General features: G+C 38.2%; 1 protein-coding gene across 1 annotated transcript in view; it reads left to right on the top strand.

The window, feature by feature from the left end:
* Nucleotides 1-274: 274 nt before the first annotated feature.
* ACTN2 (actinin alpha 2) overlaps nucleotides 275-27166 on the top strand; it is a 72448-nt gene continuing 45556 nt past the window's right edge. The window contains exons 1-6 of the mRNA XM_063443647.1: nucleotides 275-623; nucleotides 20632-20746; nucleotides 22802-22921; nucleotides 24237-24323; nucleotides 25415-25502; nucleotides 26702-26780. Of these exons, the coding sequence (XP_063299717.1) occupies nucleotides 495-623; nucleotides 20632-20746; nucleotides 22802-22921; nucleotides 24237-24323; nucleotides 25415-25502; nucleotides 26702-26780 (618 nt within the window). The 5' untranslated portion in view covers nucleotides 275-494. The remainder of the gene's footprint in view (nucleotides 624-20631; nucleotides 20747-22801; nucleotides 22922-24236; nucleotides 24324-25414; nucleotides 25503-26701; nucleotides 26781-27166) is intronic.

Genomic DNA, 27166 nt, shown 5'->3' with positions numbered 1-27166 from the left:
CCCATATGAGCTACAGCTCGTATTCTGTGGACACAGCTTAACTGCTGGTATTTCGTGAGAAAACTGATCCAACATTGCCAGGTCACTATCGCAGAGAAAGGGTTCTAATTATGCACTTGACAAACTCAGAGAGTGATTATCATGATTTTGTGCTCATTCCATTGTACGAGCAGCTTATTGTTTTCAGATATTCGAGTGATAAATGTAGGTTCAAAAATAGCCTTCAGTAGGAGTGTTTTCATATCTGGCATTAAGAGGGCCTGTCACGTGAGATCTGGGCATAATAGACAGCTGCATAGCAGAAAGGAAGCTGCACTGGGGAACAGGCACAACGGGTGTCCAGGAGAGAGTGTGAAGGTTAGAAAAGGTCATCTATCTTTTCCACCTTCTGCAGCATCTCGGTTTTATCCTCCTTACCTACTGCCGGAAACACATTCAACACAAAAAGTCCTGTAGCGAAGTCCAAGTTCAAATCATCAGCTGCATTCTGTACTATGACCCAAGTAGTGACCAACAACATGTACAACTATACGTATGAAGAAGAACAAGAGTATATGAACCAGGAAGATGATTGGGACCGGGACATGCTCTTGGATCCAGCCTGGGAAAAACAGCAAAGAAAGGTCAGAGTCAGCACCAAGCTACGACAGTCATTGGGGTCTAAATTGAGCTGTAGCAGGGGAATGGTTTATGTTATACTGATAATCAAGCTATACAAATGAGCGCCTCGTTGTGGTCTGATATTATCAAAGTGTATACAATAAATTTATATAAAACATCATTAGTAAAGTTATGTTAAGGCTTTACAATTTGTATTACTTTTGGAAATCAATTTATGATAATGGCATGCACTTGAGGAATTTGTCTAAGCTTTTTGGGGGCATATGCACAAAGGTGTAATTAGTGAAAATAATTGTATTTGCTATTTTACAAAACATTTGTTCTGATTTATTGGACTCTTCAATTTGACTCGCCCTTATATATATACGCCAATATGATCGCATACATGTGACACGAGAAAGCATTCAAATATTAGATATATTAGGGCCAGGGTCAGAACTTACAAAGTTATTCTAAAAAGAATCAGTGCCAAACCCAACTATTATCGGCTCTTAAACTTTTTGTACTGGGATCCAACATTCTGTTGAATAGATGACTCTTTCTTCAGTGTAAAAATTATCTCAGTGACCCATTATTCAAATATCAAGTAATAAATAACCATTCTGCGAAACACTTCCATCAAACAAATTATTGTGTCAGAAGGGTCTCAGTTGCATTGGGGAATGCAGTAATCACTTTATTATGGATACTTACCTAGGACACTATCAGTATGATTGCTGTGTCTGCTTCAACTTCTGGACCTACTAAAATAGCATGGAGTTCCAATATATGGTCCCAACCCAAAGATTAAGAGCCTCTGCTCTAGAGGTCTGTGCAATCAAACAGTGATGGTTATTATTTACTATAAACATCAGTGTAGGAAACTTTAAATGAAAAAACAAAAATCTGGAGAGGCATCTTTTACGTTAAGAAAATCTGATTCCCCCTTTCTGAAAAAAGCATACGTGACGTGTAAGTTATAAACTTGTAAATAGTATTCTAAGTACCAGTGTGGCACTGAAATATTCTTTTGTTTTTGCATACCAGATATGAGTTTTTTTATTTTTTGTGCTTGTCTTTTTTATAGAAAAATATTGAAGATTTTTAAATTAATTAGACATGCAAGAGATTTTTAATTCTCTATTTAAGCAAGTTCTTTGTCTAGGGTACACAAATTCTCAAACAAAAAAGTGTCCTTCATGAACACTAACCCACGCAGTCTTAATAGCTGTAACAAATTTGATCCTGCTATCAATGTCATACATTGTAGAATTGCCTCAAATCTATCCATGCTCTATTTTACCTCTGGTACCCTTCTTCTTGTCTAGGTTTAATTTATTTTTATTATTTTGAAGCAACATATGTGCTACAGTGATATGAGATCTGTGTGAGTTGCATTAAGATGAAAAATATGATTTCATTTCATTGACATGAATTATACAAAGTGAACCCAACTCTACTTACTGGTTGAAAACTTTGGCCTTTTACTTGCATAGGTGTGAGATAGAATCTGTAAATTACCATAACCCCCAAGTTATGATTTAGAAACTTAACCCCAGAGTGGCCAAATATTTATACAGTATATAAGCAAAACTCCAATTTACGCCCAATATTTGGTAAAAACACTTTAACTAACGGACTATAAATTATCACGGGGGGACAGGGGGATCTACCATCTCTTGTTCTCCCATAACATTATCTGACAGAGAATTTAGAACAAGAACAAGCCATCTTATTTATACAGACTGATTTCTAAACACTGTTAAGCTCTGTTGTACATTCAGATAGATCAACAATATGGAGCTCCTAAAAAAGATGGACATTAGGACACAGAAGAGGGATAGAGGGGTTTGGGCCCAAAATATGGACTGTCCCTCCTAAATAGTGACAATTGGGATGTTTGTGCTATGCGTAAATCTCATTAAAAAAAAATAAGATTTGTCTTTATGAACATATGGACTAAGATTAATCTAACACATCAAGCCAAAGATTTAAATAATCTAACATGCAAATGATCTAGCGCACAATTCTCAATGTCAACTATTCCCGATCTATTGCAACCCTTGGAATTTTGTTGACTGTTTCCTTGTCGTTTTCTACGACAGTCTACCAGCCGTATTTATGAAGATAATGAAAAAGTAAAAGTCTGGAAAGCATCTAGTTTATCTGTTAAAAACACCAGCGGAACATAACTCGGAGATCAGCTGCTTAAGGGATCTGTCCACAGTTTCTAGAAAGCACACTCGGACTTTACTAGCCATTTAACCTGTGCTCTACGTATTAGTAGATAATGACTCTGATACTGACAGCTATTTTCAGCACAATTCCGATACAGCATTATGGCCATAAATCTCATATGACTTCATGTTAGCACAACTAAAAAACCACAGATATGTAAAAAATCACAACCTGGGTGAGGTGGATTGTGAGGCATGCAAAATTACTGACCTATCTGAACATAATTTGTGAGCCATCGAACCAGGCATCCTACATTTCTGAACATTCTATAAGGAACACAGTGGAGATCTGTGTGACAACCCGCTAAGTGAGTGTGGCCGAGTGCCATGACAATCTGTCTTGTAATATAAAAGTTCTGTGCTTTTTTTCTTGTTCACTCTGAAGGCCTTGTGACCAGAAAGGTGATAGTTGACATTTAACTGTTGGCTCTGACAGCAGCAGTTTATTCGGTCCCCCAGTGATGTGCAAATGTGATTATAGCAACGCTATACTTAAAAAAAAAAAAAAAAAACACATTCACCATTATCCTAAATATTAAGAACTCTTCTTGAAGTGCAAGACATTACATACACTTTATTGGATTATTATTGCAGAGAACCAACATTGCCTTTTGGAAGTTACATACTCACTTCTCTTATTGACTGAAAAGACGAGATTTATAAATTTGATACCCCAGATTTTAGCTATGTAGTTTTTTTGTATAGCACATTTTGCCTTATTCGGCAAGTGACAGGTTAATAAGTACGTCAGACGACCCTTTTATATCTGCCTGTCAGCAAGGATTAACTGTCTGACATGATCCATTCCTTTATTTAATGCCTGGCAAGCCTTCAGTTTGAGCAGCCATTAAACGTTATTTTATGCTGTGAGATTAAATATATAGCTATAATAAACTTCCCGAAGCAGACCTTTCATTAACTGGAGTTTGTGAGGCTTCAATTTGCTCGTATATGGTTTTCATTTTGTTTTTTGTAAGGGTATCACTTTGCTTTCATTATATCTAATCACATAAAAATCATGCACTCTGTGTCAATCTATTGCCTGTACACTACTGGAAGTTAACCGCCCCTCTACCACCAATAAAAACTACTAATTTTAAATGAACTGCCCAAAGCTGCACATCAAACCATACACACAGTTACACATATACAAACTCATACACTCAGATACACACGAAGTGTTACACATTCTCAGAGATACACACCCTTTTACACATATGCACACACTCTTACACATATACACACTGAAACACTCACAGATACACACAAACTTATACATTCTCACAGACACACACTCTCTCACACTGTTATACATTCTCACAGACACACACTCTCTCACACTGTTATACATTCTCACAGACACACACTCTCTCACACTGTTATACATTCTCACAGACACACACTCACTCACACTGTTATACATTCTCACAGACACATGCGCTAGCACTCTTATACATTCTCACAGACACAAACACACTCACACTGTTATACATTTTTACAGACGCACACTCACACTGTTATACATTCTCACAGACACACACGCACTCACACTGTTATACATTCTCACAGACACACACTCTCTCACACTGTTATACATTCTCACAGACACACACTCACTCACACTGTTATACATTCTCACAGACACATGCGCTAGCACTCTTATACATTCTCACAGACACAAACACACTCACACTGTTATACATTTTTACAGACGCACACTCACACTGTTATACATTCTCACAGACACACACGCACTCACACTGTTATACATTCTCACAGATACACATGCACTCACACTGTTATACATTCTCACAGAAATACTCACACTGTTATACATATACACACTATTACATATATACATTTATACATTAAATTTTATATGGCTGGATACCCCAATAGAATCATCACATGCACACGCTGTTACAAAAAACACAAGGTATATACAAGGTATAACCTATGATGCAGGTTTAACCTAATAACAACTTGCTTGAATTTATTAAGAGACAAAATCCATAAATATAGGTATTACATGATTTAGTTTCTATTCTGTGAATTCCATTGCTTGTGTTTGTGTTTGTGAGACGATCCTCCCACGATTCCACTTAGGGACCATAAAAATCTATTACCAGTAGCCAAACATTTTGCAGGCCACGCAACTATGACTTAGTGGAATCGAAAAGGATTAGCTCCCAGCCTTAGACTGGAGGAGGAATTAATATGTGGTATGAGTGCTCATGTCAGAAATGATGTGGCATGCATGTGCTATGAAGATGAATAATGTACATTCTATTAGGCATATATGCTGCAGGCAGCATTTGCTCAAATTGTTCAGTGGCCACTCAGAGGTTCAATTGCAGAATTAGCTAAATGTGGGCTAACAGCTGTTATTAAGCCCACACCTCTGTAAATCTCTGCCAGATGCTCATTCAGGGTTATTCACAAAACTAAAATTGAGAAGGGAATTGCAATTTTTACGTCAAGATAGATCTCAAGTATACCTATTTAGTAGGGACAGTACCTGTTTCTGGCCCAAATCCCTCTGTCCCTCATTTCTATCCTAATGTTCATCTTTTCTAAGAGCTTCATATTGCTGGTTGGTCTGAGTGTATAACAGAGCTCAGCAATAAACCTCAATATACGTGTTTTGAAATCACTGTGTGTAAATAAGATATATTGCTCTTGTTCTCAATTACATTTTAGTTGCATCATTTTTTTTTAGTAAGTTGCATAAAATTTATTAGAACAACTCCAGCCCTGGCCACACTTCGAAAATTAAAGCGTCCCTCTTTGTCATTTTAAAATTTCTATCTTTAAAAGTATCTAGCTGAAATGGAAATTCCCTGATCAATAATCCACGGTTTCCATTTTAGTGAAAAAATAATTTTAGCTGGAAAAGGATCATGGGAGTTATAGTTTCCTAACAATTCTAATTTGGCCATCCATGTGGTATTTCATAAAGCTTCATTTTCTGTGTGTTTATAGCTCTAATATTATGGAATTATGTGAAATTACTCTATCTTTTTAGTAAGCAATATGTACTTTTAAAACAACCCATAAGTTTAAACAACAAGCTGGAAAATGTAGGAATTTAAAAATATTCAGGCGTTTTCCAACAGGTCGTTTGGCTTATATTTTGGAATTTGCTAGTCACTGCATCACATTTCATCGTTAATAAATGCACCCCATTATGACTGACAGAGAGTGCTGTTCAGCAGGCAGTACAGATTTATATGTTGACTGCACTGTGTCGGCCAGACTGTCCTGGCAGCATCGGCGCATGTATATCCTATGAGACAATCTTTTGGAAGTGTGGAGACATAAGAGTGCCATTGTTGCTATTGTGGGTAGCAAGCTCTAGACTATTGCCAGCTGGCTGATATGCACGGTATGAGATCTGTCAACAGATGCTGGTAGCAGATGATGAAGTCTGCAGGATTACAATGGATGAGACGGCTAATTATAACTATAGTTTGTAAGGAATTATATTCTATTGTAATCCCGACTTTTTTTTTTCCAAATACCTTGCTATACGACTATAAGGTGCAGTTACTATTAAAGTAACACTATAGTCACCTAAATTACTTTAGCTAAATAAAGCAGTTTTAGTGTATAGATCATTCCCCTGCAATTTCACTGCTCAATTCACTGTCATTTAGGAGTTAAATCACTTTGTTTCTGTTTATGCAGCCCTAGCCACACCTCCCCTGGCTATGATTGACAGAGCCTGCATGAAAAAAAAACCATCACTTTCAAACAGATGTAATTTACCTTAAATAATTGTATCTCAATCTCTAAATTGAACTTTAATCACATACAGGAGGCTCTTGCAGGGTCTAGCAAGCTATTAACATAGCAGGCGATACGAAAATCTTAATTAAACATAACTTGCAATAAAGAAAGCCTAAATAGGGCTCTCTTTACAGGAAGTGTTTATGGAAGGCTGTGCAAGTCACATGCAGGGAGGTGTGACTAGGGTTCATAAACAGAGGGATTTAACTCCTAAATGGCAGAGGATTGAGCAGTGAGGCTGCAGGGGCATGTTCTATACACCAAAACTGCTTCATTAAGCTAAAGTTGTTCAGGTGACTATAGTGTCCCTTTAAACCATAATAGCCGTATGGAACAAAATCTCCAATTCCAACTACAATATCTACACCGAATATAATAAACTGGAAAAAAATCCAACTGGGTGTGACATACAAATACATTTTTTTTATTTCCAAGTTGTGACAGTGTATTTTGACAATGACCATTTCTGGTGTTCATCACTATTAGATTACAACTGAAAGACTTAGCAAGAAATTAGGCATGGGAGAAACTGGAATTGGATTTGTCACAAAGATGGGGAACTGTAACAAAACTACAAATACTGCCTGACGACTGGACACGTCTATGACTTGGAATCAGGAACTGGATTTAGTTTGGAAATTAACTAAATGGCTGACATGGAGGACAGGAGCGGCGGAACAACCTCAGGATCCGAGGTATAGCCGAAGGGGTAGGACAGGGAGATATTCACGCATACGTAAGTGCACTACTCAAATCACTAGTGCCAGAAATACCCCAAGACATGATGCTACTAGACAGGCTACACAGAGTACATAAACCAAAATTTTTAACGCCAGACGTTCCCAGAGATGTAAAAAATAATAAAAAGGCTGCGCTTACGATAAAAGCAGACACAGTGTAAAGTCCAAAGGGAGGAAAAAGTCCAACTGGTGTGTCCTTACAGGAGGTCTTTGCTGGTGGTGTCCTCTACCAATGTAGTAGTTCCTCTCATATGAAAGACAAAAGGGAAGAGATGGACAACCAATAGTGTAGTTTGCACAATACTGATGTGGATAGAAATAATAATAATAGTTGAGAACTCACATTTACCAGAGCTACTGTCCTAGCTCTGGAATAAAGCGCATACAGCGGTATAATCCCCGCTTATGGGATTTAAATGGGTTCCTCTCTGTGTTCTTGGTGTCCAATTCTCAAAAAGATAAAAAGAAACATCCGATAGTGCTCACTGTTTGGCAAAGTGAATAAAATAATAAAAGGGTATACTCACAAACCAAGAGCAGACCGACTGCTCTGTGTAGACAGCTTTGGTGGATTGATCCCCACCTAGGATTTCTTTAAAATGCAGGAAACTTCCAGGGTTTTTATCAAGGTGTAATAAAACCAATAAAGATTAAAAAGCCAGGGTAAAATAATTAAGTTTCTATAAAAAAGATATTTTGGCACAAACAAATGTCCAAAAAATACTTTAATATATTATAAAAACACAAATATAAATATCCATAACGCGTTTCGTCAGATTAACCATTTGAAAAAGTCTCTGACGAAACGCGTTATGGATATTTATATTTGTGTTTTTATAATATATTAAAGTATTTTTTGGACATTTGTTTGTGCCAAAATATCTTTTTTATAGAAACTTAATTATTTTACCCTGGCTTTTTAATCTTTATTGGTTTTATTACACCTTGATAAAAACCCTGGAAGTTTCCTGCATTTTAAAGAAATCCTAGGTGGGGATCAATCCACCAAAGCTGTCTACACAGAGCAGTCGGTCTGCTCTTGGTTTGTGAGTATACCCTTTTATTATTTTATTCACTTTGCCAAACAGTGAGCACTATCGGATGTTTCTTTTTATCTTTTTGAGAATTGGACACCAAGAACACAGAGAGGAACCCATTTAAATCCCATAAGCGGGGATTATACCGCTGTATGCGCTTTATTCCAGAGCTAGGACAGTAGCTCTGGTAAATGTGAGTTCTCAACTATTATTATTATTTCTATCCACATCAGTATTGTGCAAACTACACTATTGGTTGTCCATCTCTTCCCTTTTGTCTTTCATATGAGAGGAACTACTACATTGGTAGAGGACACCACCAGCAAAGACCTCCTGTAAGGACACACCAGTTGGACTTTTTCCTCCCTTTGGACTTTACACTGTGTCTGCTTTTATCGTAAGCGCAGCCTTTTTATTATTTTTTACTTATCTAGCTCTAAAGGGTTTGAGGGATCCCCTTTTAATAGGTTGCTGCTTTTTAGTTACCTAGCGCTGTCTCATTTTTATTTATTTTTGTTCCCAGAGATGTCTTGGTACATTTACACTACTACCATATAAAAGAAGCGTCTCTAAAGGCCAGCAGGAATACTGCTTCATTGCCCCTCATGTACAAAGAAATTCAGGTATTTGCAGACATCTCTATATTTATACTGAAGAGGCGCAGGGCCTTCTCCACAGTCCGCGAGCAACTACACCGTCACCGTCTGCCATACCGGTGGGGATACCCCGTGAAGACGGCGTAAAGATCCTCGACAGCTTGGGGGATTGAGCCTCACCCTGAGTCCCGCCGAGTCTCGCCATCATGGAGAAAAGCCAAAGCCTGAGGGGTGATAGAGGACGGCAGGTGTCTGGATTACCGGAGTCATAGACTGTTTAGCTGCAAGTAGCCATGCTCGCCTTTACGGGCATATTATCTTCATAAGTGTATATGACCGAGTAGCGAGAGTTAGCATTAATTGATTATAAATGTTATTAATAGGTGGTTACTACTGTTAAGCAAGAGGCATACTAGACAGGTTTATTGTTACAAGTGAGTTCAGTGCTCTGGTAAGTGCGAGATAGTGAGGCTAGGAAACAAACTCAGACCTCAGTGATAGCATACCCACATCAGGGATGGAGCAGGTGTTCTATAAAATTCCCCTACCTCGTGAAAATCCCCTACCCTCGTCACTTTCGGTGAGGGGAATCAGCTGGATCCTGTGCTGCACATGCGTGCTAGCACTCCTGCTACTCCTCCACAGTAAGGTCCTGGAAGGTAAGTAAAACTAGTTTTACACTTTCATTATAGTTAGTGCATTCACTAAGCTTAGGCACACGGGACATTTAGGGTTAAGTGAGGGTTCAAATTAGGTTTAGGTAAGTGCTTCTAACCTCTCTCACTCTCTATTCTTACCCTAACCCTTGGAGTAAGGGTTAAAATAGAGTGTGAGAAATCACTATTTAGTGATAATTCCCTATTGTGAAATATCACTAAATGTGAACAAGTCCCTAATTTGAACCCTAACATTAACCCTAAATGTCCCATGTCCTAAGCTTAGTGAATGCACTAACTATAATGAAAGTGTAAAACTAGTTTTACTTACCTTCCAGGACCTTACTGTGGAGGAGTAGCAGGAGTGCTAGCACGCATGTGCAGCACAGGATCCAGCTGATTCCCCTCACCGGAAGTGACGAGGGTAGGGGATTTTCACAGGTAGGGAATTTTGATAGAACACAGGCATACTAAGGGGTTGCTTTCAAGTTGCTTCAGAACGGGTGGGCACTGGAACAAGGTGGGATGGGGGAGATGACAGTAACAGCTGAAGGAAGGTGTGCCTGCTTAAGATACCCCTGACCACATGAGTTAGATTCAATGCACCACAGAGCCCACATACACAAGTTGCAAGTGCACACATGCCACCTACTGCCCCACTCAACACAGGCACATACCCATCTACCCAGACACCTACCTGGATTGTTTATGGGGATTAAAGCAACACCTGTGAGTGAGAGGAGTGGGACCCAGTGAGATTACCCTCCTTAAGGATACGCACTTTATTTAAGAATTAGACCACACATTTCATACTTATTTTAAAGAAAATGTTACCCCACAACTCCAACACAACACAATCTGGCAGGCTCATAAGGCGGTCATTCGAGGCCTACTGATTTGTAGAGCATCCTTTATTTAAAAAAGATCCCAAGCTCAATTGCTGAAGTACCAAGCAGCATTGTATGTCCCCACTACACAAAACCAACATATTATCACACTCCCAGCCAATTTTCGCCCCATCTCAGTCCTAAACACAGACCTAAACTCTTTGCCAAAATGTATGCACTTTGATTAGGCAGGGGGGTGACAACTACTACACATAGTCCAGAGACAGAGGGAGGGATGTATTAGTGTGTCTTTGGACGCGGAGAAGGCCTTTGACCGTCTGGGATGGAGGTTCTTGGAAGCAGTATTACACAAGTTTGGGTTACCTGGGGGCTTCATCTCGGCGGTCAGGGCCTTGTACCCTCGGCTCAGGTCCTAAATGCAGACTTCGCATCCAAACCATTTCTCATCACCAATGGCACCCACCAGGGATGCCCGCTATCGCCCCTACTGTATGTCTTGGCACTGGAGCCGTTGGCGGAGAAAATAAGGGGCCATAGTTCCATACATGGAGTGCTAATAGGGGATAGAGAATATAAGGTGAACTTGTTCACAGACGATATTCTGTTGACGATAACCCAACCACAGATATCCCTACCAAATCTACTCACAACAATTCGCGAATACAGTGATAACTCCTTTTATAAACTGAATGTGACAAAGACCCAGGCCGTGGGCATAGGCATTAGACAGATTGCGCATCGCGTTTCGATTTGATTGGAGATCGGATTTAATCACTATTTTAGGCATTAAAATACCAAATCACCTGCCCCACCTATTTAAGCTCAACTACTCCAAATTACTCCAAGACTTAACGAATACGATACGGGGCTGGGATGGAAATTTTTTATCATGCCTGGGGAGATTAGCCACGGTAAAGATGTCTGTACTTCCAAAACTACAGTATTTGTTGCGTACCCTGACGATCTTTTTGCCTAAATCGTATCTAACGGCGGTCCAACAACTATTTGTTCGCTTTAAATGGGCCAACAAAAAAGTGCGTGTAGCGACCGAAGTACTGCAAGGGACAATTAGAGAAGGGGGACTGGGATTACCGAATGTGAACCTTTATTATAAAGCATCACTATTGTCTGCCATAGCGGTTACTAATACTGAATCAGTACCCCCCCCAGTGGATACACATCGAATCTTACTGGGCAGGTACACAAGGATTGGCATCGCTGTATAAGATACCCAGAGACAAACTCCCCCAATGCTCCGCTATACTGCCAACAACAGCACTAATGTTCAAAACATGGGACGCACTGCGGGGCTCCATTGGAATGACCGAGCCTACTATGACATACACTTCATTAAAAGTGTGGGGATACCGACCTTTGACAATACCCCATGGGTGAAGGGAGGATGCACATTGCTACACCAACTATGGGACAACAATAAAATCTTGCCATTTCCTGATATCTAAACCAAGTTCCAACTACCCAGCCGGACGCTGTTTTCCTATCTCCAACTAAAGTCCCTCTTATATAAAGTCAAAGTGAGCACGAAGCCCACTGCGGCGATAGAGACCCTAGAAAAGATATGCTTATCCTAAAAAAACCTGAGGAAACTTCTATCCCAATTGTATACTTTTCTGGTGACACACACCATGGACATGGGGGGGACTTTAAGGAGGCAATGCCGAGGGAGTTGGGAAGGGAGTTGGATGAACGGTCATGGGCAAAAGCATTCTCAATCCATAGGGGTAAAACCTCATGTGCATCTCACTTAGAAATTATCCACAAAACAGTATAGATGGTACATGGTCCCTGGTGTTCCCAGGGACATCCAACATATGTTGGAGATGCAATGTGGGAGTGGGGACTATGCACCATATCTGGTGGACGTGTCCTAGTATCAGACAATTCTGGGTGATGGTGGAAAAGATAGTGAATCAAGAAATGCAGATTGACCCCTGAGCAATGCTTACTATTTATGCACACCACACATCGCTCAAAAATAGAAGGAAAATTGTTCATTGCAGCAGTCACACTCATTGCGAGGGCGTGGAAAAAAACCACAGGCCCCAACGAAACAGGCCCTGTCGCAACGAATCATAATGAACTGGGAATATGAGTCCATGGCACATAAACATATAGCTGTAGTACCCTGTACCCTGGAAGGGAAAGCAAGATGTGAGGTATTCGCAAAAGAACACATACTTATGCTGATGTCCCATGAGGGGTGGCAGCACACAAACATACCCATAGTACAAACGTGGGAACTGGCTATACAGTCTCATTGCCATGAGCAACTTAGGCACCAACCACTGATCTAGCAATCAGATAAGAGCGCACATTGAGGGAGAGAGAAAAGAGATACCCATGTGGATAAACCCCTCAACTCTCCATTTTCCAACACAAGTTCAAGTACATTGGTTGAAATATGGTACACATGCAAAGTACACCACCGCAACAGTGCTCCCTACTTATCAAAAATGTTACCGCATAACTCAAGGTACAGAGGGCCAATGAGAGGCTTGAACAAAGGCTGACAGAAGCCAGGGCCAAACGGCAACATAGGCTGTCAGGCAGCAGGCCATGGTTAATATAACGACACGAGAACGTGTGGTGGGACACAAAACGTATCATATAAGTGAATGTAGTAAAAAAGTGTATGTAATAAAATGTAAACCAGACGTATGCATATGCAACCTTTCCCCCATAACCTTCCTTCCTTTTTTTTCTGTACTCAAAACGCAATACATACAAATTGTCAAATTGAAGGGGAAAAAAAGTTAAGCACCCCTGCACTAAATTAAATGTATGACTTTTTGTCATTGAAATTTTAGGAAGCATAAAACCAAAACGTTAAGGCACATGACTGACATACAATGGAAATTACCTTGACTCCCATGTTGCTGTGCATGCAGGCACCATTAGGATACATGCTCACATAAGACATAATGTAAACAATTGCTTTACTCTTACATCCTTCTACCTCAGTCAAGTGAACTCTTCAATATTGTTTACTGGCTGAGGGAAAGCCAGTAAAATAAAAAAATAAAAAACTATCAATGTATTCACGTTTTTGATTATGTGAGATGTAGACATATTGGTTATTTGTCTGTCATTTATGTGATAGTCACTAACGATCAGATAAATGACAGTTCCCCTTTAAAGTTGAATGGCTTGGACGTAGAGTTATAGCTTTTTTTGGAGTATGACATCGAAGAATAACCTCCTAAATGCTGAAACACTGGGCTTGTTCAGTTTAAATGTCACTTGATTAGTCTGTAAAGTATGTTACTGACTGTTAAGAAGCAGAGCTCCCTTGGTGTTCTTAGCTCCCTGAGCTCTTGTAACTAAGTATACAGTACAGTAAATCCTGTTGGAAGCACCATATGGAGTCTTGCCGTTTTGATGTTCTGAGTAATATGCTTTGGTTGGCCTGTGCAAGCTATTAATATGTATTTATAAGTATCCAATGTGCTTATTGTCCAAGTGGTTTATAATTGTAATTAGATTTAGGTTTCCCACAGAACCAAACCATTTACTCAATGGTAAAGGCTACATTTTACCCATTTCCCTACCTAGTCATTACATTTGGGATTTAACCAGAATATACTTACTGGGCTAGTTTAACAAAATAACTACGGTATATAACATTTTTAGTTATTTTTATTTTTGTATTTTTTTTTTATATAAATTGAATTTTCATTGATGGTTTAAGGAATAAGTCGCAATACAAAATGCAGTACATGACATATAATCAATAAATATAAAAATTTGATTGATGTTTTGTTTTTGTTTTAACACTTGGTAAAGCTATTAAAAAGGCTGTTGCGTATGTGAAAAGCAAAACATTTTTGTAGTGCAAAGAGATCTGAGTACAACAATAATTGAACTATTCCTAGCACTAAAGTATCCCTTTAATTAATCTTTTTAATCTTTTTATCTCAACCTAACGTGCCTGCTACTGAAGTTTCACATAGAGCAATCACAGCAATCAGCCAGATAAAAAGGGATTTTTTTCTAAAAAAAAAAAAAAGCAGTACACATCATTAAAAAAATATAATTACCTTTCATTAAATGTAATGAACTTTTAGAAAATTAAAAGTGAAATTTGATGAAAGTTGTCCTTTAAGGGGACAAAAGGGTGAGGGGAAAATAATAAAAAAAAAAAGTGACAAGGAAGAGAGATATTTATTATCAGATATTATAGGAATAGTGAACAAAAAAAAACTGGTAAAAACTGCAGCTCAACTTCATTTCATTCTCATGTATTATGACCTGAAATATGCAGTCCTCTGGTCAATATCTGGTCAATCTGGTCAATATTTATGTTTCCTATATTACTGAATATAGTAAATGTAGGTCATAATCCAATATTCGTCCCCATAATTGTAAGACTCAAATAGGGTTGCTCGGTTGCCATGCTTCTGTAGTTTTATATCTTTGACAGAAAGCCTCAATTAAGCATTGTTTGTGCCAACAGCTAACGTTTTGTGGTCTATCCCAGAATTGAATATTTGTATCCTCCTTACATTTGCCTTTACTGCTGAAATCGATATAGCGCTTGTCATTTTGCAAATTAGACAAAAATGTGTATTTCTATTAATAGCCATAGCAAATCCACCAGAAGACAATAAAACATTTGCTCAGCTAATGCTCACCTTATCTGCAATCGTCTAAGCAAATAAGGTCTTAAGTGTTTACACGCTAAACAGAAAATTGTAGTGAACTGAAAACAGAATTTTGCGATTTAGTTTTAGTTGAACTCAGGGCTGGTTCAAGACATTGTCTGGGTCCAACCTCTCACACATAACAAATTCATGATTATCAAAACACACACATGTTTAAAGGGACACTATAGTCACCAGAACAACTACAGCTTAATGTAGTTGTTCTGGTGAGTATAGTCAGTCCCTGCAGGCATTTTAATGTAAACACTGTCTTTTCAGAGAAAAGGCAGTGTTTACATTACAGCCTAGGGACACCTTCAATGGCCACTCCTTAGACGGCCACTACAGGTCCTTCCTGGGGCAGTGCTGTCCCGCCCTGCCTTGGTCTTGGTCCCGCCCTGCCTCCTTGATGATCTTAGCAAATCAAATGCTTTTCCAGTGTGGTGCTGGAAAGAAGGTGAGTTTTATTACATTTAAAGGGGGGCAAGCCACCTAAATAGTGGTTTTAGCACTTTATGATCAGGAATACGTTTATGTTCCTGACCCTAAAATGTTCCTTCACTTATTTAATAAGGTCTTTACTTTGTCAACTTTTATTGGCTGGCACAATTCTGTAAACCCCTGCTCAAGGTCCTAACAAGGCACATGCGTCATTTGACATGCAGGTCCCAAGAAATGTAAAGGATGAGATTTCCAGCAACGGTCATCTTGGAACAACGAAGATGACAGTGGTTTGAATGAAGGCTCCGTGGGAATGGCACAACATGAATGGAGTTATATAACACTGGTCCTGGGATCACTAAATATTAATGGGTGTTGGGGATATGAGGTATCCTGGAGGTTAATAAATATTCATAGACTTACTTGGAAGGGTTCTTTGGCAGCTTTGCTGGGTCTTTGCATGGATCAGGACATGTGTCATCAATTCTAACAGTTCCAACAGTGTCACTCCAACGGTTCTTGTAACTGTTATTTTATACTTAATACTAAAGTTACCATACTGAAATGGATAACTTTTCATCAATTCACCTATTATGTAAATTAATATATAGGTTGATCGCACAAGACACCTCACTGTTTAGTATAGGTACAAAAATAAACAAAATGAGCACTCTGTCAGGAGGAAGGGATGGGTTTTGTACATTTTAAGGGACTGAAACCAGAACTTTAAATAGACTTAAGTATAGACGTAATGTTACAATTATAGTTAGCATATCAGCCAAATGTAAACATAATTAACCTCTTAAAGATGGAGGCAATTGTCCAAAAAAAGTTCTGAACCAAAACAAAACTTAGAATTTGCACTATTCATTTGTTCCACCATAATTTCAGTTTTTTTTCTTTAAGTTACTCTACACATATTGAACTGTCTTTCTGGTTATCATCTAATTGGCAATATTAAAATAAACATGGAATGCTGCCAGTGATGAGCTGTTACAACGTTTCAGGAATTATTTCACAGGGTAGCTATAGTAAGGCTGGGTGGTGTACAGTAATTATAGTGACAGTGCTGCTTTAATGCCCATAGTGGCACCCTCCTAAAAGTGCAGTCTTGGTCCCATACACCCACACAGACCACGAATGGGCCTGGCCCTGAATTTACTAAAGCTCTTAGTGTTTTCAAACACCCGACTTGTCATTTGGCTTGGAAACCATGTATTCGTTTAGTTTCCTACTAATCTCTATGGTTACTAGTCATTAACATTTACAGTTTGAAACACAGAAACATCCAGTAGTTGCCTAACTTTAATGTCAGCCTTTTCAGTTGCTTATCGACTTGTTGGTGGAAAAGAGACCTTTGTCAGTCAAGGTCTGAAAGTTCTGCCAACAGTAAGCTTTCCATAATTTATTAGGCCATGCAGGGGCTGTTCATCAAGTTAAGTGTCTATTGAGAATAAAATATAGATGAGCTTTTCACCCAATACTACAAGATTCTCAGCTTGGCAAGTATGCTGATTTTGGACCCTTCTGCTTTAACCTAAATTTTAAAGTCACTTTTTAATTTCTTACAGTTTTAAATAAATCAACTATTCTTAGTTAGACTATTCTAGCTCTTTCACATTAGTGGTTAACATGTTAGGAGTGTTCCTTTAAAAAAACCTGCCATTGAAGTTGTTTTGGTGTAGTGCCCTGTCATTTTATACCTGCAACATAAAACATTGCCATTTAGTAGGTATGGTGATGTCTTACATTCTTACATTGTAGGGCTAAGCACACCCATAGTGGCTGTCTTCCTAATAGCCATTAGATTCATATGGGCTGTGAGAACTGAGTCAGAATCAGTTCTCACACGTCTCCTCCTCTGAATGCTTCTCAAAGAGAGATTTAATTAGAGGAGTTTAGCACCCATGCTTATCCCCAATGCTTCTCTATGAGAAGCATTGGATTGGACAAGAAGATAAAGTAGTCATGCCTGAGGGATAAAGACCCAGGAGGAGGACCAGGTGGCATTACTGGGTGAGTCTCTGCGCAGGAAAAAAGGGAAGTAAAAACCTTTTTTTTCACTTTTTAAAATGTAATGTAAGGGTGCCCCTGAATCTAAATAGGTAATAGAACAATATAGCTTCCGGAATACGTTTGTATTCATTACACTATAGTGTTCTTTTAAGAGTTTTTGAGTTTGACATCCCTAAAAGGGCACTAACAAATATTCATTCTTACATGTTCCCAGGTTGCACCACTTCTATAATGAATGCGGCAACGAGGCTCATTTTCCTATTCACCAGCACCTCCCACGCCTCCTCCCTCTGTAAGTCCCTACATTGGCTTCCAGTTAGATATAGGGCTCAAATTAAGATTCTTACAAGTCCCTACATAATGCTTCTCCAACCTACCTATCCTCTCTAATACACAAGTATGTCCTGTCGAGGCCCCTGCCCTCTACCAAAGGCCTACGTCTATCAGACCTCTGATGCTTGCCTTCAAGACTTCTCCAAGGCTGCACCTTTTCTGTGGAACTCCTTCTCTGTTAGGCTTTCACCCGTCTCCACTCCTTAAACAAAATCATTGAAAATTCACTTCTTCAAGAAAACGCAGGGCTCGAGTCCTGCAGGAACGCGTGGGAACGGCGTTCCTGCACTTTTTTTACAGCGGGAACTCCGTTTCCGTTGCTCCTGCAGGAGCCCCCGTGTTCCCCCTGTTATGTTCTCTCCTGCAACTGTAAAAAAAAACTATGCCCTCAGTGAATACTTTTCTAGCAGCCTACTTTGTTATCCCTACTTATACCCTTTGTGTCACTATACCCCACTACCTCTAGGATGTAAGCTCATTGAGCAGGGCCCTCAACCCCTCTGTTCCTGTGTGTCCAACTTGTCTGGTTACAATTACGTATCTGTTAGTCCACCCATTGTACAGCGATACGGAATTTGCTGGCGCTTCATAAATAATAAAATAATAATAATAATAATGTTCCAATTCATAGAAAAAGGAGAAAAAATACATATTTTTCAAAAAGGTTTTGTTAGAATGTTAATTTACTCATTGGTTTGCCTTTAATATGTAAAAGACTCCAGTTCATGGAATTCAACCTTGAGAAAACGTGTTTTTATGCCTTTGATTCTCATTTGATCCAAATGAAGGCAAAAAACCTTATTGGAAGCGATGGACAATTATGACCCAAACAAGGAAAACAAAACTCTTTATTCCTGGGGAGCAATTTTTTTGTGCTTCTGTTCAACAAATATCAAAGACATAGTGGATCTCTAGTCTGCTGCCTTTGCAAACCCTCCCCTTCTAAACCTGACCAGACTTTCTGTGGCTGTCTGTAGAATTACTTACCTCCGACCCTCCTCCTACGCGGTCTGACCACTCCACTCGACCGCGCGGCACACTGAGGGAAACTCACCTCCCTGTGGCATTACTTACCTCTGCCGAGCCGCGCAGACTCCCTCCTGCCGTGCAGTCTGACCGCTCCATGCAACCTCGCGCCACTCTGAGGGAGACTCACCTCAATACTAGCAGACCTCCTCCTGCTGCACGGTCTGATTGAACCCCGCGGCCGCGCGGCAGGATGTCTATATATAGATGTGGATGTTACGTCACAGCCAGTCTTAATGTTACCACATCATCATTGTGATCCTAATCTGTTTTGGATCGCAGTGATGATGTGGACATATCAGAACATAGGTAAGCCTATTTAAGTCTTGATTTAGCCCCCATTCATTGCCCTATCGTGGTTTATGTTAGAACCTCGTTTAGTGCTTCAAGTGATTCCCTTGTGATTTCCTGTGTTTGACCTCGGCTTTGTATTTGACTAGTGATTTCTGGTATCCTGACCCCGGCTTAGTATTTAACTCGTGATTTCTGGTATCCTGACCTCAGCTTCAGATTTGACTTGTGATTTCTGGTATCCTGACCCCGGCTTTGTATTTGACTTGTGATTTCTGGTATCCTGACCCGTCTTTGTATTGACTCTGATTATTCCTGTTATTCCTGTCTTTGTTTTTTTTCTTGATCCTGTTTCTTGTTGTATAGTTACGATAAGTCCGGCCTTTCTAAGGCTCGGTAATACGTCTTTCGGATCCACCTTTTGTGGTTTCCTGTTTTCTGCGTGTTGGGTTACGACTCCCATGACACTGTCCAATAACAGACTTCCCAAAGCAGCTAAATACCGGTTGTCTGACTGACACCCAGAGGTGAAACAAAGTTAATTTATAAAAGTGCTAACTTCTATTGAAATCTCCACTTTTTGTAAAATAAAAAAAAAGAGGACACACTCTTCACACATAAAACTCTTCAGCAATCTGAAACGCTTTAGATGTTTCGAGTATACCTTTACAGGAAACATAGAATATGGAGAAGGAGATATCATCTTGAAGAAGTGTTATTCATTAAAGTGAGAATCCAATGTGAATTCAAAGTGAATTTTCAATGTAAAGACAAAATAGCCGATCAGGAAAAGTTCTTTACGTCAGCTATGTTTCCGTTTTGGCTATTTTCACCTTAAATTTTAAATTCACTTTGAATTCACTTACTCACTTTGAACAGTAACATTTAAAATACCAAGCTGTCAATAAAAATATATAATTGATTTCAAAAATTTGTTTTTTTTTTCTCTCATGTTTTAATTCACTATTTCCTTTTAGAAACTGCTGAACTTGTCTTTGCTATAAAATTCACAATAGGTAAATCAGTTGACGTTGGAATTGCCAATTACATTGACGGTCAAAGCATTTAATGTAAAACCCTAATACAATAATATAGATAACAGTTATGATGATAGACATTTACTAGTGTTTTTGTAGGGATTTGTTCTTTAACTCATTGAATGCCAAGGCAATTGGGTACCTACAGAACCACAGTGAAATGGCACTATTGTTTGTTTAACCATGTTCAACCACCTGTTCAATTTGTCTTTTTTGTGCTCTTTTATTATGCTTTTTTTTTTAGAACAAGCAGACTTTTCTTTTGGTACTCTATTTTGCCAGGGTTAGAGGATATTATTGACATGTATCATGTTTCCCTGTAGACATTTACAGCATGGTGTAATTCCCATTTGAGAAAAGCTGGCACAGAGATTGAGAATATTGAAGACGATTTCAGAAATGGCCTTAAACTTATGTTACTTCTGGAAGTCATTTCAGGTCAGTCTTTCAAACAATTTACATACTATTCAGCACACGAAAGAAGAAAGGTGTGTTGTATTTTATGTGCGTGGTGGTGGGGGGATTGGGAGATGTCATGAAAGGAAGGATAAAGCCTACTAAAGACAATCGTGTATAATATTTTAATGAATATTATTACTTACTGTACCGCTCTTCAAAACGAAAAAAAAAAAAAATTAAGGCAACACATGATACTGCTCTTACATTGACTGTGTAACTCTAGAACCCAAAATATATATTAAAAAAACTGCACAAAATATTGTTGTTGGTATAGGTATTAAATATAATACTCCTGTGAAGTAATAAACTTTAAAAAGGCGAAAAAAGGAAAAAAAAAAAAGCAAGAATATAAGGAATGAGTGATCTCGTTGGATTGTAATAAGGGATATAAAACTGTGTTCCCCTGAATTTTTTTTTTTACAAATAGAGCCTGTTATTTAGCAGGATACATCTCCTATTTATCTGTACATACTAAGTGTATAATTTATATCTAATATTGCTAAGTTATAGTATCTCTCAATAATAAGTGAAGAAAGACGCAACAAAACATATTTTCCATTTTCCTGCTAACTTGTTGATGTTGTGGCAGACTTAAAATAAGAATCTTAGTACATGGGTTACATAAAGTACATATACAGGCAAACAATACCCAAAGTAACCAAAAGAGGGCATACGCATATTGAAATATAGTACGTTAAAAGAATGAATCATCTCAGTGCTCAGGACAAAAGCTGTGTAGATAGACTCTTATGTCAAGGGTTGAATATAAGATTGAAATATTTCACTTTAATCTTAAAAGTGCTACTGTAACTTAATATTGTGCTGTTACCCTTGAGTTTTTCATAAAGATAAAATATTTGATGAAAAAATGCCAAAAGAAATCTACCAATGGGACTCAAATTTAATCAAAAAATTAATTCAGAAAATGCATGAACTACTTTGTTTTATGAACAGCTTAAAGAAATATATAGCTTTAAATAATTTCTGCTTGCCTTACCATCACCCATCTTAAAGACATCTCTTTGTGTGTTGTGCTATATATAACTATGGTATCTCAGTTTGTAAAGAGGAGAAGATTTGTGGAAAGATACTAATACCCATTATATAGTCTAGAAAGTGTGCTAGACTACGAAGATTATACCAACCTTCTTCCTATTTTTTATGTGCTGTCCGTAAAATATGTCTGCTTGAAACATTCTGACCATTTGCAGATTAGCCATTTACCAGTAAAACACAGAACCAGACGATGTGAAAGTTGTTACCATAGTAAACAGTAAACAAACTTAACAATAAAATTAGTGTAACGGAGCTCCAGTACTCCGACCGAGTACCTCCGCTGAGTCTGCTTCCTTGTAGCTATCAGGGACCTTGTTTGCCAAGACTTAACTGGGATCACCGAGGGCCTTTTCCACCCTGGACCAGACAACACCAGACAACACTTGGTGAAGGTTAAAATAGGAACTAACTTTACTAGACCTAGAACACATATTTTAAGCCTCCAACAGCCTATTTTACATACATTAAGGTGCGTAGAGTACTATAGTATAAGAAAGGGTGAGGTCAGACAATAGCAAGGGCTGATGGGAGATTGAGGAGCGACAGGGCAACTAGTTTAAACTGGTCTGGAAGTTTCCCTGAGACAATGCCCTGCTGGGAAAATAATAGGATAGGAAAAAGGGGGAGGGGGGTAGGCACAGACAAGAAATACAAAAACATACCCTGCACCAATACTGGGCACAGGGGCCAAAACATAAAAGGAATCTGGGGACCCACACATAGTGTTTGTCTTCCATCCCCACTGTGATTTGCCTTAGCAGGAGATAGGAATAGTGTATACAATGTATTCTACTGTGATTTTGTGACATTCCAATTACATATCTATGTACATTTTGAGAGTCATTTTGCTATGTGCATTGTTCATTTATATTAAAACGATCGAATGGAAGCTGTTCTCTTGCTTGAGATGTTTTGTGAGAAAAAAAAAACACTGATAAGCATTAACAAGTTTGAATATTTGCCACTTTAATTCCTTAGGAGAGAGACTGCCAAAACCAGACAGAGGAAAGATGCGTTTTCATAAGATTGCCAACGTCAACAAAGCTTTGGACTTCATTGCCAGTAAAGGTGTAAAGCTGGTGTCTATTGGTGCAGAAGGTATGTTTGTATATTCATTCTGTGATACATCCGGGTTACTTCTTGCTAAATATGATGGGAGTTGCGACCAACTACACTTGGGTTGAACATTTGTTGCACAGTTGGAGCCCAGGCATCATGTTACTTCAAGCTCATGTAAGCTCATGGAGCAGGGCCCTCAACTCCTCTGTTCCTGTGCTTCCACTTGTCTGATTACAATTACGTGTCTGTTAGTCCAACCATTGTACAGCACTGCGGAATTTGCTGGCGCTATATAAATAATATAATAATAATATATCAAACAACATACAAGATCCATCACTCTCACTAAACGGCAACTTCAAAGCTCACATAAATGTTGATTTTTTATTTTTTTTTAAAAACACCTGACTTATGCTTAGTTACAGTATGTGATCATGCATTGCATTATGTGAGTGTGCATGTGTGCGTACCTGTGTATGTGTGCGCGTTTATTGAGATATGTGGAAGTACAGCCTTCAGATGCCTGTTTAATTGTTAAAACATTTTCTTAAAAGGTTAGGTTGCAGTGAGTATATATATATGTATGTGTATATATATATATATGATCCCAGTCAGGTCAATACCATCCAAACACTTAAGGAGCTTTCAATTCCTGAAGAGTGCTTACTCTTTTTTATTTTACAAATGAGCAATTGGCAGCACTTTTACAAATAACATAATTAATTGCAACCCCATCCCCAAGTTGTCAGTCAGACTTGGTCCTGATACTTCCAGGTAGATAAGCTCAGTGGAGCTAAACTCAAGCGGCAGCAATTGTTCAGAGCACCTGCCTTGCAGATAATTCTCATTAAGCTGCTTTTGAAAGATTGAACAGCCACAGAAAGTCTGGGCTGGAGAAGAAGGGGAGGGCTTGCAAAGGCTTCAGACAAAAGATCTGCAGCTTTGGACAGCAGTTTTAGATATACCCACAATAATAAAGTGCTTAATTAAATGCATGCATGTTTTCATGGGGGGCTATACCTACCAAACAGTATTTTTTTATTTGCAAAGTGGAGCGTCCCTTTAAGGATGCCAAAAGGTAGATCCCGAGATATTGTAGAACTACAACTCCCATGATTCTTTGCATGATTTTAGATCGACAAAGCATCATGGAAGCTGTAGTTCTAAAACCTTTTGAGCACCCCTGCTTTAAGGTATGAACTATGAATGTCTGAAGTAAAATAACCCAATGTTCATGCCAGAGATAATTCATGAAGAATATATCTCACACAGTGGGAAACTCTGGAATAACTAAAAAGAGAAATGAAAGAATCTGTGAATTCAATTAAACAAATATTGATTTTTCCTGTTTTAGAAATTGTGGATGGAAATATAAAAATGACCCTGGGTATGATTTGGACAATCATCCTGCGCTTTGCTATTCAAGACATATCAGTAGAAGGTAAGATAAAAAAAATAGTGCCCGGTTGCTGTATATACATACAGGAATTGTATCACCTATGTAGAATTGATGGCTTAATCTATGTCAGGCTTCCTGCTCGCCTTACCTCCCGCCGAAGCTCCGAGTGCCGCGATCCCATCCGGCATTCCGTCCAACACAGCGTGTATATATGTGCTACTGAACAAGCTGCCAAATTCAGCGTTCGGCGAAACGAACACGGAATTCGGTAGATCGAATTTAGCGCACATGAATGACGTCAGATTAGGAAGGTCAAATAGTGGTCAATTCCAAATGGAAAGGGACCAATCAGGTGTAAGTGATGCCTATATATACTTACCTCACCCATTCCTTGTTGCCCTGTTGTGGTTTCTTGATAGCCCAATAGCGCGTTCCTCTTGTATTTCTTGGTATATTGTTCTGACTCTCGTCTACATTTATCCTGTCCCTGTTATCCATTGACCTCAGCTTGTTTCATCGTGTTCTCTGATCTCTGTACTCCTTTGAACCCGGCTTGCTATACTGACTCTGTTTGTTCGTATAACCCGGCCATTTTAAGGAGCGGCATAACAGACTTATTCCTTTAGTGATTCTGTCTGTGTGTTCAGGTTCCAGGATTCCTGACATTCTACATATGGACATAGGGGTATTCATGTTAGAGGATCATCATCTTACTTTATACTACACAAGTTACCGGTTCTGTCTACACCATGTTAAAGGACTGAACGCCAAATTTACTATTAAAACCGACCGCATTTGGAGGTCACATAAAAATAACGGTTGCACATCTTTCTTGATTCTTTATCTTCGGATATTAAAAAATGGGATATTATTTCCTTGTCTTTGAGGAGTTTTTTTTTTAAAGCAGTAATGGAAATTTTCCAACCCATTCATTCTGCCCCGACTTCCACTACTTGATTTTTTCAATTTCAAATATATTATTAGTGAAGAAACCAGTAAAGATGCTTGCATGTTCCATGCCATTATATGCCCCTTCTCCTCCTTGGTATGCATATTAAGGTATTTATTGTATTTAGTGTTTATCAAGTCAAGTGTCTCTGATTGTAAAACACCATGTTTCATATATCTATTAGAAACCTCTGCCAAGGAAGGTTTGCTTTTGTGGTGCCAAAGGAAGACAGCTCCATATCGCAACGTGAACATTCAGAACTTTCATACTAGGTAACTACATCTTGATCCTGATAGATTTAAAGTTGTGTTCGAAGGTAATTCTGTTTTTTTGTGGGAAACTAGTTGGATTCTTACATTTTTTAATTCTTAAAGAATCTTTAAACTCTAAGGAATGAAAAATTGTACTTTGTCAACCACTCTTTTATAAAAAAAAAAAAATAAGTACAAAATACGTAAGTTGATAACTTAAACTGGCTAAAAGAGACAAGACTGAAATAGTTTTCAGGACACCGAGGTCATATCTCAGGGGAATTTTCTCTGAAAATGACACCATTGAATAAAATAAAAATTAAAATGACCTACTTTTTGGTAACCTTTTTTTAATATTTTTTTTTTTTTACATTTATGTTAAAGATTTAGCAAATAATATTGTAATCCAGTTCCGTGCAGGAACAGTCTGTACACATCGTACAAATGAGGAGAAGAAATAGAAACATTGAGTCATTTCTTCTCTGTTCTTTCTCTACACTGACTGCCAGGAGCAAAGGACAAAGCTTATAAAAATGATTGACAGGGAATAAGATGAAGGATAAAGTTTCAGGATAAGGAAGTGTACGCTTAATTTTAATTTTCACACTTTATAAATACATATTTGTTAAATACATGCGATAAGTATTAGAAATAATATGAGACATCCTATTGAATGACAGTCCCCCTTTAAATCATTTTTTCAAATATATTTTATTGTAAATTGAATAATTCAACTTGATTTTTTTTGGACGTGTACACAGTGCAATACAGTTAGCAATATAATATAACAGATGTGTAGTAGGGACAAAAAAAAATTAGGTATTCAAGATAAATACTTGCGACATTAAAGATTCTACTTCTGTACCCCTTAAAATGTAATTATAATTTTAATGCAATCAAAAATCTAAAAAAAAAATGTAAGGATCCAAGTTTAGAAAAACTATTTTAGGTTGACCTTGTTATAAATCAATATATTGGCAGAGGTTTGTTAGCTTACAATGGGTGCACACACAGACAACAAATCTCGGTCAATATGCAAAAATCTGAAATCAAACTGTTAGGTCAATGTAATCAGGAGAAAAACATTCAAGTCAACCTGCAATAATAAAATACAAAAAAAAAGTAATTAGACATTTGAGTAACTCTCTTAAATTTAAGTGTGTATCCTCACTCAGATAATTGCTTAACTGTGTTCTTTTTCTTGCATTGTTTGCACAAAGCTGGAAAGATGGTCTTGGGCTATGTGCCCTTATTCACAGACATCGGCCTGATCTCATTGACTACTCCAAGCTAAATAAGGTCATCATCCTCTACAATATGCTCATTTGAAATGAATTGGTTGTCCCTTGATGACACCCACAACAACTAATTCTGCATGGTTTGCATTGCAATTAAAACACCATAACCACCTATCCCCCTAAAAAATAACAACCACCTTTTACCAAACTACAATTTCTCTTTCTACATAACATTCTACTTATCAGTGGATGATTAATACAATAAAGATGTTATTCATGGTTCTTCCATTCACTATGTAAACTATAACCACTGTAAAATGTACAAGAGAACTTCATACCTGTACTTGTCTGCCACTGGAAAAATCTTTTTATATATTTTTTTATTACTAAAATGTACAGTTTTACAGTTTTCACATTTGCTAAATAGTTTGTATGTTTCAATCCCAA

The sequence above is a fragment of the Pelobates fuscus genome, chromosome 2 (assembly GCF_036172605.1).
Source record: "Pelobates fuscus isolate aPelFus1 chromosome 2, aPelFus1.pri, whole genome shotgun sequence".
NCBI lineage: Eukaryota > Metazoa > Chordata > Amphibia > Anura > Pelobatidae > Pelobates > Pelobates fuscus.
This window is presented reverse-complemented; position numbering and strand designations above follow the sequence as displayed.